Source organism: Pristiophorus japonicus, chromosome 11, assembly GCF_044704955.1.
Source record: "Pristiophorus japonicus isolate sPriJap1 chromosome 11, sPriJap1.hap1, whole genome shotgun sequence".
Classification (NCBI taxonomy): domain Eukaryota; kingdom Metazoa; phylum Chordata; class Chondrichthyes; family Pristiophoridae; genus Pristiophorus; species Pristiophorus japonicus.
This window is the reverse complement of record NC_091987.1, coordinates 43,614,998-43,633,583: the sequence shown is the minus strand read 5'-3', so window position 1 is coordinate 43,633,583 and position 18,586 is coordinate 43,614,998. Positions and strand designations below refer to the sequence as shown.

The window sequence follows — 18,586 nt, the reverse complement described above, 5'->3', positions numbered from 1 at the left end:
AAATTTAGTTCCCAGTTTGTGTGGTTCCTCATTTGTGACCTGGACCTGCCACACAATTGTTTTTTTATTGGAAAGGGGAATGCGATGAGGCTAAACTCTTCAAGTGCATGTTTGTTAAATGGGAAAATTGAATCAGCAAACATTTTAGTTTTGTTGGGTAAGTTGTAGATTTCTGAAGGTCTACGAAGGAGCAAAATAGTCTGAAAAGGAATGTGTTTGTACCTTTGGCCTCGCACCGTTTGTGGCAGCAGGTATTTTTCCCATTTGTCCTGGGAGCCATTTCTCCCTATTGGGAGTGGTGGATCTGAGGTCCCGCCTTGTGCAGTAATTTATCAAAGGAGTTCGGAGAAAGGGGAGGTATCACCATTTAGACATTCCCAAAGGTGGTCATCGATTTGAGGCCAATCGGAGATCACTGATGTAGCAGACTAGCGAGGAGAAGTGGGAACAATGAAGAATGCATTTTGAAGATCGGGTAATAAGAACAGGGCAGATGAGACCTGGTAAACCACTGGTCGACCTGGTATCTGGTTCCTGAAATTACAGGTTTTGTACTACTTCCGGGATGGTTCCTTAATGACTAAATAGAACTTGACAGACTAGCTGGAGTATACAGTTAACCAGGTTTTGGGGGGGAGTAAATTATCACAGATCCAGCTGTGTACATACAACATAGTTTTATCGAATGTTATTTTGTATAACTTATTTATTTGAGACTTCAATCACAATAAAATTATTCTTTAAAAGACATCAAGTGTTGAACATTTAAGAAAAAATGCTGTCGGCCTTGGCTCACTGGTCACAATCTTCCCGCTGAATGGAAAGGTCAAAAACAGATTATTTGGTCATTATCGCTGCTGTTTGTGGGATCTTGCTGTGTGAAAACTGGCTGCTGTATTTCCTTATGTTGCTGCAGTGACTGCACTTCAAAAAGTACTTCATTGGCTGTGAAGCACTTTGGGACATCCTGAAGTTGTGAACGACGCTGTTTAAATGCAAGTCCTTCTTTCTTTAAAAAGGTGGAAGAAAGAACATTGAATATATAGCACCTTACATCATGTCTCTCAAGCGTCACAAAGCACTGCATATTAATTACAAACTGCAGTTAGTTATTTTGGAAATGCCACAGCTTTTTTGCACACAGCAAGATTCCACGAACTTCAGTGAGCTCAATGACCAGTTCATCTGTTCTTTTTTTGGTTGAATTGATAGTGAGGAAAGTTGGCCAGGCCACTGGAATAACTTCCTGCTCCTCTTTAAATGACTCCATGGGATCTTTAGCATCCCCTTGAACGGACAGATGGGGCTTTGGTGTAGCATCTTAATGATGAAGGGCACTGATGTCAGATCAGAAATACTTGCAATATTTTATAGGCTTCCTTTACAATGCACGCTGTGAATTTGTGGAATATCATCAGGATTGTGGCTTCTCGAATCGTGTTAAAATCTACAGGTAATTGTAATTTGAATAAATAAAATTAACCGATATCCCTCACGATGACCTCAATGGTCAATTTATCAGATCTATCCCTTTCCCTTGGTCTATTCATTCTGTTTTACTGCACCTGGATGCGCTAAAGTCACAATTGAGAGATTAATGAACTCGATTAACTTGATGTCTGATTTGCTTTCTCTCCTCCCCTGCCCTCCATTAAGGTCTGGATCCATCCCAGTTTCGAATTCATCACAACTGTCATAATGATGAAGAAAATGATGCACTGTTGGGTGGACCAGCCCAGCTTACTGATGGAGAAAAATATCGTGATGCAGAAAGGTTCAAGTTCGTGTGCCCCAAATGTGGAACAGAAAACATTTATGACAACGTATTTGATGGCAGTGTAAGTACTATAATATACGTGGAGAAAAAACTGTTCTGTTGTCCTTTTTGTACGGTATTGGTAAATAGACAAAGTGGCATATCTGTAGTTCAGCCAGAATAACCGAACTATACAAAGTAAAACAAAAATTTGATCTTCGATCTGTGCTGAGTCGGATAACCTAAGGCAGGCCAGTGTTGGAGGGTGTTACAGTTGGCCTGAGTCTCGAGTAAGAAACTGAAAATCAGTCAGGAGTTCCTGCTGCTGAGGATTCTGGACAAGGAGAAAATTGAGCTTCGCAACGATACCGAGAAAATGTAAACGGTTGGCGTTTCATAGAAACATAGAAAATAGGTGCAGGATTAGGCCATTCGGCCCTTCAAGCCTGCACCACCATTCATCAACAACTCTGCGGTAGGGAATTCCACAGGTTAACAACTCTGAGTGAAGAAGTTTCTCCTCATCTCAGTCCTAAATGGCCTATCCCTTATCCTACGACTGTGTCACCTGGTTCTGGACTTCCCCAACATCGGGAACATTCTTCCTGCATCTAACCTATCCAGTCCCGTCAGAATCTTGTATGTTTCTATGAGATCCCCTCTCATCCTTCTAAACTCCAGTGTATAAAGGCCCAGTTGATCCAGTCTCTCCAGTCCAGCCATTCTGGGAATCAGTCTGGCGAACCTTCGCTGCACTCCCTCAATAGCAAGAACGTCCTTCCTCAGATAAGGAGACCAAAACTGAACACCATATATTCCAGGTGAGGCCTCACCAAGGCCCTGTACAACTGCAGTGAGACCTCCTTGCTACTATACTCAAATCCCCTAGCTATGAAGGCCAACATACCATTTGCCACCTTCACCGCCTGCTGTACCTGCATGCCAACTTTCAATGACTGATGTACCATGACACCCAGGTCTCGTTGCACCTCCACTTTTCCTAATCTGCCGCCATTCAGATAATATTCTGCCTTCGTGTTTTTGCCCCCAAAGTGGATAACCTCACATTTATCCACATTATACTGCATCTGCCATGCATTTGCCCACTCACCTAACCTGCCCAAGTCACCCTGCAGCCTCTTAGCATCCTCCTCACAGCTCAGTTTAGTGTCATCTGCAAACTTGGAGATATTACACTCAATTCCCTCATCTAAATTATTAATGTATATTGTAAAGAGCTGGGGTCCCAGCACTGAGCCCTGCAGCACTCCACTAGTCACTGCCTGTCATGCTCTTCTAAAATATTCCTCTGTATAAAAGGGTGAATCCCACATCCCAGAAGGCTTCCGCGTGGCAGCAGTGATCACCATCCTTGCACCCTGACTGGGAGCAACTATTTCCCCTTCAAAGCAAACCTCAGCAGATTTTTCTGGTGAAAGATCAGATGCCACATGTGGTAGCCAAATTACTTACGAGCTCCAGTGCTGAGTACTGGGACAGGTTGCTAGGCAACGAGGAAAAGTAGAAGCTAATAGCAAATTTATAAAAGCCGTTCCAAATATTAATCATTCCTTTCTGCCTTCAAACAACTTTTTTTTTTTAAGGAGAAGAAAACCCCACAGTAAAGCAAGTCATAGGACACCTTTCCATTTTTGTGGGCCCTACATTCAGGACTCCTTGCATGTGTTTTGTAATGTAACTGTTGTATGTTTCTGACCGTGCTATGCACGGAAACTGTAATGGGATGTGCCTGTGTCCAGCATCAATTCAGCATTCCATGTTTTTCTTCCACTAAAACTTACATTCACAGATTTGAGTTTCAATAGTGGGGAAATGTTTGATTACCCCCAAAAAATCCTCAAGTATTTTGCACAAAGCCCTCCCTCAAGCATTAATATTTCCCCTTCAAAGACACAACGTACATCAACTTTTTGCCTTTCCTTATGTTTTGGTCTTTAGCCTGGAACAGTGACCGAGGGAGATGCAATCTCATCATTCTTGTTGGTGTAGTCCTTTAACTGATAGTTTCAGAAAACCATGCCGTTCCAACGTCTCATACCGTATGAGCAGCTCTCTTGTGGAGGAGAATATTTGTGTTTATCGAAGATTAGAAAGTTAAGACAGATCAGCTTAGCTCCCAAAAAGTGCCATTTCTGCAAGAAAATGTTTTTTCGGTTTCAAAAAAAATTAGTAAAAGTACTTGGATTTTTAACATTGAGAGTCTCTTTCCCCTTCCACCCCACACATTTTTTAAAAAATCTGTTCTTGACCTTCTCTAGAATGTTGTCCTCCTTTGTCATCAGATGCAAGAGGATGTGTTCCCATCAGGCACTGGTGCCAGATATTTGTGTGACCTTGAATCTAAACCTAAAACCATAGAAAAATATTTGATCATTTTTTTTCAGGGTTCTAAACACAGTAAATTATGAGATTGGGCGTCTTTGTAGACTTTGGATCTGAAAGCAAAGAAGTCCTTATCTAAATTAAAAGTAATTATTTTAAGTCGATCTAGCGGAGCAGCAGATGTTTTGGATTTTTTCAGTCAAAACAATCCGGTTGCTTAAGGAAAGTACGAAGTGGGGCCTGGCACAGAGCAATATTACTGAGCAGAATCCTTGACTTTTGCTTCATTACTGTAAACAAGATAGAGAGTTAATTGAGTGGACATTGAGAGCTTGCAGATGGACTGATTCTTTAGAGTGCGCATCACTGTTGGACCCCTTACATCTTTGAGTGTAGGGCATGAAAAAAGATCAATTTGACACAAAATAAGCCCCATTTACTGATGCTTGACTGTTTAGAAATTAAATTCTCTCCCATCACTAAAACGCTATGAATTATAATTATATATTTCACACATGTGTATCTTCCATTTTGTATCAGGGGCCGCAGATCCAACCCAGTTTGCTTCACTGCAGTAATATTGATTGTGAGGCGTTACCTATTCAGTATGAAGTGCAGATGCGTAACAAGCTAACTTTGGACATCAGGCGACATATCAAAAGATATTACAGTGTGAGTACTTGCAGAGAACTATTGAACGAAGCCTTGTTTGTTCAGTGGTCAAAAATGAATCCTCTGGCTTTTCTCATATTTTAAGTGAATTCAACAGAACTATTATTTTCAGTCATACTGCTGGAGAAAGCTTGACTAATACTGCTCTCATTAAGAAGTGCGGAATTGCTATAGTAAAAAAAAAAATTGTTTTAATTCCATATTTGGTGTTTGAGAAATGTTAAAATTGATGTATAAACAATACCTTATTCTGCTGGTAAAAGGGAGGGTGCATTGCAAATAAGCTTGTGCAGGAGAAACATTAGCTTATCTAAACTGAGAAATGAATAGGGGATGTTTTGTGAAGCAGGAAAATTTCACCGGTGTGACAGTTGGCAGGGTGCCTGCTGCGTGGATTCATGAAAGCTAAGAATTACACTTTCATGAAATTTTCCTTACTAAATGCCCTGGTTAATCTGAAAGATAACCCACTGATTCAATTCATCCTTTGACGGGGCGGTGCTTGTTACATCTTCATTCTGACAAAGCGTTTGTGTTAATCATTTGGCTCTCTAGTAGACACTCCAGGGCTGGTGCTTTTAAAATAAATGTGGCTGTGATAGCTCTTTAGTCTATTACACTTACAATAGAAGCAAAGAACTGGTAATTATAAATTCTGTGCAGTGATTGTAAAAGAAAGTGAGAATGGATGCAGCTCTTGTCGAGTGTTGTTGGGAAGTTTGTTCAGTTGCTTTCTTTTTACTGAAGTGCCTGTCTTGGGCCTTTCCGTAAATACTTCGAGGCAAAGAACTGCAAAAGAAAGGCAGCTTGAGGAATTATATTTTCCTACCAGGAAGTAAGCAGTACTTGTGTAACTGGCTTTTTATTTAAGTGTGTTATATTCACCAGTATCAATTACAGCAAAAACATGTTGTCAGGCACTACTAAATTGGTGCATGAGTATAAAGGGGGCATTACACTTGCTCAGGCACCCAGTTATTCATTGCACAAGGTTTGCTTAATCTGAATGACTGGATAAAGGGAGTGATTTACATGGGTTCCTCATGTACAGGGTATCTACTGTATGACCTCGCTTCCTCCTTTCCATACTATTCTAGATAGGAAAATATCTTTACCACTGCAAGTATTAAGGGGCTACTAAATTAGTACACTGGAACGGTGTTTTGAAAAAAGATCTCGAGGCAAGAACACTGAAAAACAATTGAAAGAGATTAATAATATGAGATGGGATCCTGAACAAATTTAATGAGGTTTGAAATCTCATCTTGGCTTGCTAAACACAACAACCCAAACTTCCCTCACTTTGAAGGAGTTTAAAAAAAAGAAGCAAGCAGAACTTCAAAATGGGTGATTTTGGCAATGCTTTTCTTCATTTCTGTGAAGGATAATAAATTTGCATTTGTCCTTTAATGGTAAATACCCTGACACCCAAATGTACTTCAAAATAACTTTCAATGGATAAAGAGCCATTTAATCTCTGCTAGGCAACATAGATAATAAATTACACTTAAAAAAAAAAAAGAATGGTTTGATTTTTTTTTTCCTCCCCCCCCCCCCCCCCCCCCCAGCCCAAGTAATATTGTACCATGCATGTAGCTGTGCGGCATATTTAAAAACAGGATCCTGGTCTTTTTCACCAAACCTGGACATTTAAAGCCAGATCCTTCCACTCACCGAACCAGATAATTGCAGTTCTCTGGTTCAGAAAACATCAGACTTTTTTGAAAGGTAACTTGTTTTGCAGTTATTTTATTTCTGTTACAGATCGTGTTGGTAAATGGCAGTAGTTTTTGTGAAAGGTGCTGGTTTTACTAACATTGTAAAGTTTGATTCTGGTACAGTTCTTGTAAACAGCACAGCAAGTTGACCGATTTAAATTTAAAAAAAAAATAAACATCATGTTTTTTTAATGTAGCACCTTTGTTGTGTCTCTCAAACAAAGATAAAATGAATCATTTTGAAGTGCAGCAACTTTTGTAATGTAGACACATGTGGCAGCAATTCTTTGCACAGCAAGATCCCACAAACAGAAAAGAGGCAAATGACTAATCTAATTCAGAGAGAGAAATGATGGCCAAGATAGAGAGAGAACTCCCTGCTGCTCTTTGAATGAATGGTGCCCTGGAATCTGTTACACCAAGCAGATGGTATCTTAGTTTATCATGTCTTCGAAGGCAGTACCTCTGACAATGATGTGGTCCTTCGGTATTGAATTGGTACATCCAGCTACTTTTTGCTCAATCTCTGGAGTGAAGCTTGACCTCACAACCTTCTAAATCAAAGGCAAAAGTGTGACCAATTGAGTCAAGCTCCTTGTTTGTAAGAAAGCTACCCTTCCCCTTTTTTTCTTGGTTGTAATAAACTTATTTGACATCCATGTAGATAAGTAAGGCAACTGTACAACAGTTTCCGAAGTGCTTGTCTTTAGTGACACCCTTCTATGATGGTAACACCTTCATGTTTACCTTTATCTTGCCTATTTTAGCCTAAGGAAGTTGCATTCATCCTCAGTTAAGAACAATCATAGCTGGAGCAGGGTCTGCCCTTCATAGCTGTTCAGTTCCAAATAAGTGGCTACCAGAAGACCGCTTCAACATCCTACAGGTTTAATGTTTGACTTTGGCCAGGTGCAGGATTCAGGCTCTGTTATACTGTGTCCTGAAACCAGTATTCATCTTTGATTTCAATTGCAACACACTTTAATGAGGCTCCTGCAAGTCAACCATGCACAGTGATTCCTGAGGCGTCATCTGTTAAGTCAGGATATTGAGATTGTAAAAGAGGTAGTTAATGCCTTAAAATGATAATTTCAACAAGCACACTAAGCAAATTGGTGCTGTAAGTTCTTCTGGCATCATACCTGTCAAGGTATGTTGCCACCCCAAATGTCACTTGGCACATAAATAGGCCTCAACATAGTTTAGTACGGATGACTGTCCTTCAAGAAATTAATTCCAGCAAAGTGATGAGAGTCTGAAAGGATATCACAGTATTGCAATAGCCAAGGAAGGAAGAAGTTATTCTTACCCTTGTGCCAGGGTGCATTGGAGATTTGAGGTTAGTCAACATAAGTTATTTTAACCTTTCCACTCAATGCCCTGTTGAGATGCAGAATGTTGTAATCCACCCCTTGAACAAGTATGTGCTTCAAACACATTTGGATTCCACCCGAACAGCTGATGTGATGTTTGACAAATGAGATTATCCAGCTATTGCTCTATTCAAGAACAACAGATTGCTTTAGATTTTGTTGAGGAAGTCAAGACAAATGACCAGTTCCTTTCCTCAGTGTGGAGGGTAGGGGAATACATGTACCTTTCCTCTCATTTACAATCGCATCCAGGATAACTTGCTAAGTGGAGAAAGGTAACAGTAATAATGGTAGCCTCATACTGGCTGAAGAAAAATTGGTTCCCAGATCAGTTAGAATCTGAGTGCCTTTCACCTCCTGGCAGTTCCATGTAAGTAGGTCCTGTTATCCGATAGAAGGCAAGATTTGTCGTCTCTTCCTTCAGCACCTCCATTTTCTTAGTAGTGGACTACTTTATTTGAGTCCATATAGGCTTCTCCCCTAAAGCTAGAAATGATTAATTTGTTGCCAGGGTATGATTTCCACCTTTTTGTGGTGTGATATTGCAAGTATTTTGTATGTTTGCTGTCTCACCCTATGCCAGCTTTTGAAATTCTATCACTTGCCTCTAATAGGAAAATTCAGCTGCAGAGCATAGAGAGGAAATGTTCCATCCTAGTTTTTGCTTAGACTTGTGCCCGAGCAATGCTTTATATTAGAGTGTTTGGCATTAGACTGGGAAAGTCCGAAGAGCATTTACTAAATTGTTTTGATTTGCAACCTGCATTTGATTTGTGTGAAGAAGTGACTGCTCTGAAATGGTATCCATCATCACATGCTTGCTTTTTGAAGATAAATTATCACCAGCATTTATGCAGTCTTGGGTTTTTAATGTAGATAGAACCAAGGGTAGTGCGCCAGTCGAAAAAGTTTAATTGTTGAACTTACTTTAAATAAAGTAAGTTCATCATCAAGCAGCATATGGTGCAATAGGTACTAGAATATGTATCTCGTAATTTGTTTGTATGTGAAAAGAATGAGGTGGAACAAAATTATTTTGTGTCTTTCCCTTGGCTACACCTTAATATGAAACATTTGGAGTTATCGGCAAGCTGGTCAATAGTTACCAGACATTCTGCTCATACTGTGGTTACTCCTTGCATCACAATGCAAATGATATCTGATTCTATCTGCAAGGTATCAGTTACATGGAAGAATGTGCATGCTTTCAGAAATAACTATCTAGATTTGACAGCTCTCAAGACTAAAAGCACCTCAATGCTTCTATACTCCAAGTTGCCTTCATAATTAAGTCCTAGCCTCCCTCCCCATTTTTATGTTGCTTTGGCATAATTCATTTGTATATGAAAGTCGAAAGCATGAGGCAGAACGAAGTTCCCTCTTGCCTGTCGCTTTTTGTTGCACTTTAAAGTGCGCACTACATCGGACTACAGTACGCAGACGACGCCTGTGTCTGCACACTCGGAGGCCGAACTCCAAGCCGTCGTCAACACCTTCACTGAGGCGTATGAGAGCATGGGTCTTACACTAAACATCCTTAAGACAAAAGTCCTCTACCAACCTGCCCTCCGATTATCAAAATCCACGACGAGGCCTTGGATAACATGGACCATTTTCCATACTTTGGGATCCTACTGTCAACCAGGGAAGACATTGACGACGAGGTCCAATATCGCCTCCAGTGTGCCAGTGCAGCCTTCGGTCGCCTGTGAAAGAGAGTGTTTGAAGACCAGGCCCCCAAATCTGGCACCAAGCTTAGGTCTACAGAGCAGTAGTGATACCCACCCTTCTGTATGCTTCAGAGACATGGACTATGTACAGCAGGTACCTCAAAACACTGGGGAAGTACCACCAATGTTGCCTCCGCAAGATCCTGCAAATCCATTGGTAGTATAGGCGCACCAACGTCTGTGTCCTTGCTCAGGCCAATATCCCCAGCATTAAAGCATTGATACCATGCTCGATCAGCTCCACTGGATGGGCTACATTGCCCACATACCTGACACGAGACTCCCAAAACAAGCACGCTACTCGGAGCTCAGACTCTGCAAGCGAGCCTCAGGTGGGCAGAGGAAATGCTTCAAGGACACCCTCAAAGCCGCCTTGAAAAAATGTAACATTCGCACCGACACCTGGGAGTCCCTGGCCCAAGTCCGCCAAAGTGGAGGAAAAGCATCTGGGAAGGCACTGAATACCTCGAGTCTCTTCGCCAAGAGCAAGCTGAAGCCAAGCATCGACCGCGGAAGGAGCACGTGGCAACCCAGGCTTCCCACTCTCCCGTTCTTTCAACCACCGTCTGTCTTACCTGTGATCGAGATGAGAACTCATTTCTAGTGTGGAAGCAAGTCATTCTCGAGTCCGAGGGACTGCCTATGATGATGAAAGTGAAGCGCTAGGTGCTTAGTGTTTTTAGCTTACACTGGTACAGCTTTATGGTACAGAATTCTTTCATGCTCAGGTGTACATTGTTACAATGCCATACATACTTTTTTTTGGATGATGGCCTTTTCATTTGTGCATAAATGTTGAATCACACTAAAAGCACGAGGAAGAGCACTCACTTGACAAACGTGTTTTGGTAACATTTTGTACTCGGCATGTTTAGTGCTTTTGGCATCCAGTGTCATCATCAAACACACCCAGGTCAGTATGGCAGTGCAATGTTGCTTCTACTTCATGCCACAAATGTTCCTTAACCCGTCCTTCGAGCACTCCCTGCTACGCCACTATGAATTCCCACTTCCCACCCCAGGCACCTATATTACTTGAGTGAGACTATTGGCTTTTTTTTCCGTTTTGGACCCATGGATGGCAAAATTCTACTGTGGCGAGGGCGTAAAGTGGATCGTGGAGGATCGTCCGCCCGTAATACATTCCACCAGATTTTCCCTTCTATTGAAGTCAAAGGAAAGGAAAATTGAGCGGGGTAGATAATGAGTGGCCGATCCACTACTGCCCGTTTTGTGCTCTCATCAAAGTGGAATTTAGCCCCATAATCTCTAAGAAGTGACAAGATTGCCCAGGTAGGATCCAGGGATGAGGGTCTTCAGTTAACTGGAAAAGCTGGGGTTGGAGTAGAGAAGGTTGAGGAGAGATTTGATAGAGTTGTTCAAAATCAGGAGTAGTCTAGACAGAGTAGTTAGAGAAACTGTTCCCAGTGGCAGGGTCAATAACCAGAGGACACAGATTTAAGGTGATTGGCAGAAAAACCAAAGGCAACAACAGGAAAAACTTTTTTTACGCAGCGAGTGGTTAGGATCTGGAATTCACTGCCTCAAAGGGTGGTGGAGGCAGATCCAATTGTGGCTCTCAAAAGGGAATTGGAAAAGTACCTGAAGGTAAAAAAAATTGCAGGGCCACGGGGAAAGGGCGGGGGAGTAGGACTAGCTGAAGTGCTCTTGCAGAGAGCCGGCACAGGCTCAACGGGCCGAATGGCCTCCTTCTGTGCTGTAACCATTCTATGATTCTATCCTTGTAGCCAGCAGAGATGAGACTTCCTATCACTTTGAGCTGCATTTAAACTCTGGTAATAGTGATGAAAGGGCAATGTGCTAAACCTCTGTCATTCAGTCTGCTCAAAATTCAAAATACCTTTGGTGGAAAAACAAAGCATTAACTAATTCTGATAAACAATGAATCATTCAAGAATTTTTTTCTTGTGTTTTTCTGTGAAATTGTTGCCTAAATTAATTTGCTGATTCATATAGAGAAGTAGCTGTGATTGGCCTAATAGCTGTGATTGACCTGCACACAGGCAATAATTGCGAGATGCCTTGTTTCAAATTTTAGTTCGTGCATAGCATGGAAGGATATCCTATCGTCCTGATTAATCCCATATGGCTCACTTTAAAAGTTTCTCGTTTATTTAATCATTTTCAGCATGCGTCTGACACGCATTAATACAATAGAATATTAATTGATGAGCGTCTAATGCGTTTTGGGGTATAATTGCTATCATGTTCACCCAGAAAATGGGACATGTTAAAGGAGGTTTGTAGTTTAGATTTTTAGCAGCAAAGTTCAGGGGCTAGTTGGAAAATCTGACGTCGTTCATCATACTGGTGGTGTATGAAGCAGTCCAGTGAATCATTTCAAAATGCATCATGTAGGCTTAGGTTAGGGTTGAGGTTAACTTTTAGATTGTAAGCATCCAACAACACAGTCCTGAAATTAAAACAAAAACTCCTGGAAGCAGATCAGTAAGCATCTGAAAAGAGAAAAAAAATAGCATTAAGATGTTTGTGTTGGATCCTTCACCAGTACCTGTCGGACTGACAGTTCCACTCAGAAACGAACAGTTTTTATTTTATGTGTGTAAGTGAACATTTCACAGACCAAACTGAATATATATGTATCAATGTATAAACTATTCAATATCTCGGAATAATTTTATTTCTGGCATTTGTAGGTGATTTGAGGTTTCAAAATAAAGCTTTCAGTTGCTCACCTGAAATTGTTGCATATGATATTCTTTCACGGAAACAAAATGTCTTGATCATCGGGAGGGTTAGTGTTTCAGGCTTGACAGAGGATTACTTTGTGAGTTTAATTGACGTTCAAATCATATTCCAGTTTTATTGAAAATCCACAAATGCTTTGTAATTAATTTGCATTTGTCCTGCACATATAAGAGCATAGTTTCAGGTTGAGTTTAACGTTTAGATTGTAAGTATCTAACAACACAGTCCTGAAATTAAAACAAATAAACTCCTGGAAACAGATCAGTACGTGTCTGAAAGAGAAAAAATAGCATTAAGATGTTTGTGTTGGACCCTTCACCAGAACCTGGTCGGTCTGACACTTCTGCTGGAAGTTCAAGTTTTGGATAGGACTCATTCTCTTCTCGCTGCTGATTGACCTACTGTACATTTCTAATATTCACAGTTTTTCTTTATTATCTTAACTTTTATTGAACAACTCACAAAAGCATCCAAACTATCTGTACTCTTGTATCAACATAGTTGCAGTGCATTTTGTTATTTGGCTAATGGAAACCCTTTTTTGTGTCTTCCATGACAGAGTCATGGTATAAGGTTACCACATGAAGCATAAATTGTACATTGGAATTTATTTGTTAACTTTTTGTTGGGTGTAGTGGGTTAGAACACTGACTTACCACCTCCAGTACCTGAATTCCTGTGAAACCCAGAGTGATGGGATGATGTCTTCTCTCTCTGCCTGCTCTAAGGCCTTGTATGGAACAAAAATGTTTGCATCGTCTCAACCCAGTGGGAGTGGAACCAACAATACAGACGAGCATGATTTGCTGGAATTCCTTACCAAGTTGGCAATCTCCATCAGAGGCCCCAAAGACAATCGATGTGGGAGTGGAAAAATTCACACTGAAGCAATAGGGGACGTTTTTTTGAATTTGGACTGAAGACAGATTGTTGGGTCAAGATAAAAGAAGCTTTACTCTGCATTGAGCCATATAGACGACCGATTAATCTTTGATACCGGACATCAAAATTATTAAAAGTGTAGCAGTCACCAAATACTCTGCTTCAGGTAAAGAATAACATGTTGCAAAAGGGAAAATGTATTTTTTGGATTAAAGGTCAGCATCAGCTCCAGTGTGACTCCCATCATTGCATCAACGTTATGCCTTGCCCACCCATGACTCCTCCACTGTGATGTATGAACATCCCACACCAGTCATTCTTATATATTCGAGTGGTCTAGTGATTCATGTCAAATTACTTGAAATGTGGTGCATTGCTCTCCCCTCTCAAACGCTTGCTATCAATTAACCGAAGTATGGGACCTGAATTTGTGGTCAGAGGCTTCCCGCAGGGAAATGTCTCCGATCCGCAAATAAAATGCCCGCGTACCTGGTGGCCCGGGAGGTACGGAGATTTGCGGTCCTGGGGTTCTCCGGGTACGCGTGGGAAGAGGCTCACGTATCTCGGGCACTCGTGATTCACAAGCGCCTCTGGGATCATGTGGGCTGGCCCAACGAATGACACAAGAGAAACCCCATTTCTATTTTTTGAAAAATAAATGTACGTGTTTTAAAGGGGCTAAAAAAAACTTGTCTTATTTCACAGGTTTTTAAATGTATAAGTAACATTTTATTTTTCTATTTAAAAAAAAAAAAACTCTTACGCTAGTAAAAGCAGGCCGTAAGAATTTCACGGGCATTCGCTGAGCAGAGGTTGGGCAAATAGCCTAACTCGCCGCCCGTGAATGCCCTTTTCCCGAGGATGAGTGCGATCTGTCAAGATAATTCTTGACCGATCGCAGGTTCCGGGTTTTAGCACTGTTATGTATTTATGCTTGGGGTCACCAGACACTAGGGGGCGCCACTGTACGCACGCGTGCGCGGTCACTAGTATAATAAGCGCGGGTACCACGTCACGCGGGTTACTTTGGGCGCAAATAAAGTTGGATCAGGTTTACACCTGAGGCAGTTTATAGTAACAAGTCTTTTGAGTCATTACATTTGGCGACGAGGTAACTTAAGAACCTTCGCATGGACAATGGGCACTATTGGAATTCTGGAGAGATTCGCGGATGGCGAGGATTGGGTGGATTTTATTGAACGCCTGGATCAGTATTTTGTTGCCAACAAAATGAAGGGAGAGGCTGACGCAGTTTGGCGCAAGATGGTTTTCCTCACCATTTGTGGTCCAAAAATTTATGGCCTCATGAAGAATCTTCTCTCGCCTTTACGTCCAACGGGCAAAGAATATGGGGATTTGTGTGCTTTGGTGCATGACCATCTTAAGCCAAAAGAGGGGATTATCATCTCACGCTATCGCTTCGACACGCTTGTTCGTGCTGAGGGCCAGGGTGTGTCGGGATTCGTCGCCGACCTGCGACATCTTGCTGAGCCGTGTAAGTTTGGAAACGTGTTGGAAGACGTGCTGCGCGATTTTTTCATGATGGGCATCAACCATGATGTGACTCTTCGGAAGTTATTGGCTGAAGCGAAGCTGGATTTGAGCAAGGCCATCGTGACTGCCCAGGCATGCATGATGACTGATAATTTGAGGCAGATATCATCGAAGAATCGGAGCTCCATGGCAAGTACTGTAAACAAGATTGTGCCGTCGTCTGGCAGAGCTGCTTATGGCAAAGCCTAATCGACTGTTTATGTGAAACCTGTAGCTGCTCAAAGTCCGCCAACTGGTACGAATCCAATTTCACCCGGTTGGCGTTGTGGGGCTAATCATCAGTCTCATCAGTGTCGGTTTAAACAGTATTCCTGTAATGGCTGTTCTAAAGTGGGGCATCTTCAGAGAATGTGCCCACAACTGAGCAAGCGTGCTGCCGCTCATCACATTGGTGATGAGGACCAGTTCAATGATGGCCCGGGTACGCAACCCGGGGAGGAATGTATGGTCTGTATTTGTTCTTGGGAAAGAGCCAGCCGATAATCGTTAATGTAAAGCTGAATGACGTGCCTGTATCAATGGAGCTGGACACGGGTGCGAGTCAGTCGATAATGAGCCAAAGGACATTCGACAAGCTGTGGGACACTGAGACTGTGAAGCCTAAGCTGAGTCCAAATGTCAACTTGCGCACTTACACAAAGGAGCGCATACCGGTGATTGGCAGTGCAGTAGTCAAGGTGTCATATGGTGTGGTTCATGATCTACCATTATGGATCATCCCAGGTAATGGTTCAATGCTGTTCGGCAGGAATTGGCTCGAGAAAATCAAGTGGAATTGGAATGGTATCAAAGTGTCGTCATTGGTGGATGACACTTCGTGTGCTCAAGTGTTGAAGAAGTTTCCTTCTTTCTTTGAACCGGGAATTGGTAATTTTACTGGAGCCAAGATGCCGATTCACCTGGATTCTGATGCAAAGCCTGTCTATCATAAGGCTCGGTCTGTTCCCGACATGATGGAAAAGGTTAAAATTGTGCTTGACAGACTTCAACATGAAGGGGTCATATCACCGAGTTTAACGAGTGGGCCAGTCCTATTGTTCCTGTGTTGAAGACTGATGCACTGTCAAGATTTGTGGAGATTATATGGTTACGATTAACCGATTTTTGAAACTGGATCAGTACCTGTTACCGAAGGCTGATGACCTGTTCATCATGCTAGCTGGTGGAAAGTCATTCACTAAACTGGATCTGACATCTGCCTATATGACACAGGAGCTTGTCGACATTCGAAGAAACTTACCTGCATCAACACCCATAAAGGACTGTCTGTCCACAACAGGTGTCCTTTTGGAATTCGTTCGGCTGCAGCCATATTTCAGAGGTATATGGAGAGTCGACTGAAGTCCGTTCCTAGAACTGTTGTGTTTCAAGATGACATTCTGGTCACGGGTCGTGACACTACTGAACATCTGAACAATCTTGAAGTCCTACATCGTCTGGACAAAGTGGGACTCAGGCTGAAACGTTCAAAGTGTGTCTTCATGGCACCTGAAGTTGAATTCTTGGAGAGGAAGATTGCTGCTGATGCCATCAGGCCTACTGATTCGAAAACCAAGGCCATCAACAATACACCCAGGCCTTAGAATGTGATGGAACTGCGTTCATTCCTTGGGCTACTCAACTACTTTGGGAATTTCTTACCCAGATTGAGCACTTTGTTAGAGCCACTGCACGTGCTACTCAGAAAAGACGCCAACTGGATCTGGGATGTGTCTCAAGATAGAGCCTTTGAGAAAGCTTAGAATCTGCTCTGTTCAAACAAGTTGCTTGCTTGTTATGATCCGTGTAAGCGTCTTGTATTGGCCTGTGATGCTGCTTCATATTGTGGTTAGCTGTGTACTCCAACAAGCAAATGAGTCGGGTAAGCTACGACCTGTTGCCTATGCTTCGAGACGTTTGTCAAAGGCAGAAAGAGCTTACAGCATGGTAGAAAAAGAAGTTTTGGCCTGTGTGTGTGGGGTCAAAAAGATGCATCAGTACCTGTTTGGTCTTCGTTTTGAACTCTAAATGGATCACAAGCCACTCATTTCATCGTTTTTGGAAAAGAAAGGTATTAATATTAATGCATCGTCACGTATCCAGAGGTGGACGTTGACATTGTCTGCCTATGATTGTTATTTGTCAGAGACCTGGCACCGAGAATTGTGCTGATACACTGAGCTGTCTGCCGTTGCCCACACCGGAGGTGGAGACGCCACAACCTACAGATCTACTGTTAGTTATGGATGCTTTTGAGAGTGATGGAACCCCTGTCACTCTTCAGCCATGATCCTATTTTATCGGTTATGAAACATTGTGTCCTTAGTGGTGATTGGTCTGCAATACCTATGGAAATGTGTGATGAAACCAAACCTTACAACAGTTGCAAAGATGAACTGTCCATTCAGTCAGATTGTTTACTGTGGGGTAATCGTCTTGTTATGCCTAAGAAAGGTAGAGAAAAATTTGTACATGTACTACATAGCACTCATCCTGGTATTGTCATGATGAAAGCCATTGCTAGGGCTCATGTATGGTGGCCTGGAATTGACTCTGATCTGGAATCATGTGTGCATCAGTGCAATATAGAAACATAGAAAATAGGTGCAGGAGTAGGCCATTCAGCCCCTCCAGCCTGCACCGCCATTCAATGAGTTCATGGCTGAACATACAACTTCAGTACCCCCTTCCTGCTTTCTCGCCATACCCCTTGATCCCCCGAGTAGTAAGGACTACATCTAACTCCCTTTTGAATATATTTAGTGAATTGGCCTCCACTACTTTCTGTGGTAGAGAATTCCACAGGTTCACCACTCTCTGGGTGAAGAAGTTTCTCCTCATCTCGGTCCTAAATGGCTTACCCCTTATCCTTAGACTGTGACCCCTGGTTCTGGACTTCCCCAACATTGGGAAAATTCTTCCTGCATCTAACCTGTCTAAACCCGTCAGAATTTTGAACGTTTCTATGAGGTCCCCTCTCATTCTTCTGAACTCCAGTGAATACAAGCCCAGTTGATCCAGTCTTTCTTGATAGGTCAGTCCCAACATCCCGGGAATCAGTCTGGTGAATCTTCGCTGCACTCCCTCAATAGCAAGAATGTCCTTCCTCAAGTTAGAAGACCAAAACTGTACAATACTCCAGGTGTGGCCTCACCAAGGCCCTGTACAACTGTAGCAACACCTCCGTGCCCCTGTACTCAAATCCCCTCGCTATGAAGGCCAACATGCCATTTGCTTTCTTAACCGCCTGCTGTACCTGCATGCCAACCTTCAATGACTGATGTACCATGACACCCAGGTCTCGTTGCACCTCCCCTTTTCCTAATCTGTCACCATTCAGATAATAGTCTGTCTCTCTGTTTTTACCACCAAAGTGGATAACCTCACATTTATCCACATTATACTTCATCTGCCATGCATTTGCCCACTCACCTAACCTATCCAAGTCACTCTGCAGCCTCATAGCATCCTCCTCTCAGCTCACACTGCCACCCAACTTAGTGTCATCCGCAAATTTGGAGATACTACATTTAATCCCCTCGTCTAAATCATTAATGTACAGTGTAAACAGCTGGGGCCCCAGCACAGAACCTTGCGGTACCCCACTAGTCACTGCCTGCCATTCTGAAAAGTACCCATTTACTCCTACTCTTTGCTTCCTGTCTGCCAACCAGTTCTCAATCCACGTCAGCACACTACCCCCAATCCCATGTGCTTTAATTTTGCACATTAATCTCTTGTGTGGGACCTTGTCGAAAGCCTTCTGAAATTCCAAATATATCACATCAACTGGTTCTCCCTTGTCCACTTTACTGGAAACATCCTCAAAAAATTCCAGAAGGTTTGTCA

At 42.3% G+C, this 18,586-nt stretch overlaps 1 protein-coding gene across 1 annotated transcript in view; it reads left to right on the top strand.

Moving 5' to 3' along the window:
* The window catches only part of pola1 (polymerase (DNA directed), alpha 1), a 355,602-nt gene that overhangs the window by 196,336 nt on the left and 140,680 nt on the right, over nt 1-18,586 (top strand). Inside the window, exons 33-34 of the mRNA XM_070893369.1 lie at nt 1,657-1,838; nt 4,640-4,771. Of these exons, the coding sequence (XP_070749470.1) occupies nt 1,657-1,838; nt 4,640-4,771 (314 nt within the window). The remainder of the gene's footprint in view (nt 1-1,656; nt 1,839-4,639; nt 4,772-18,586) is intronic.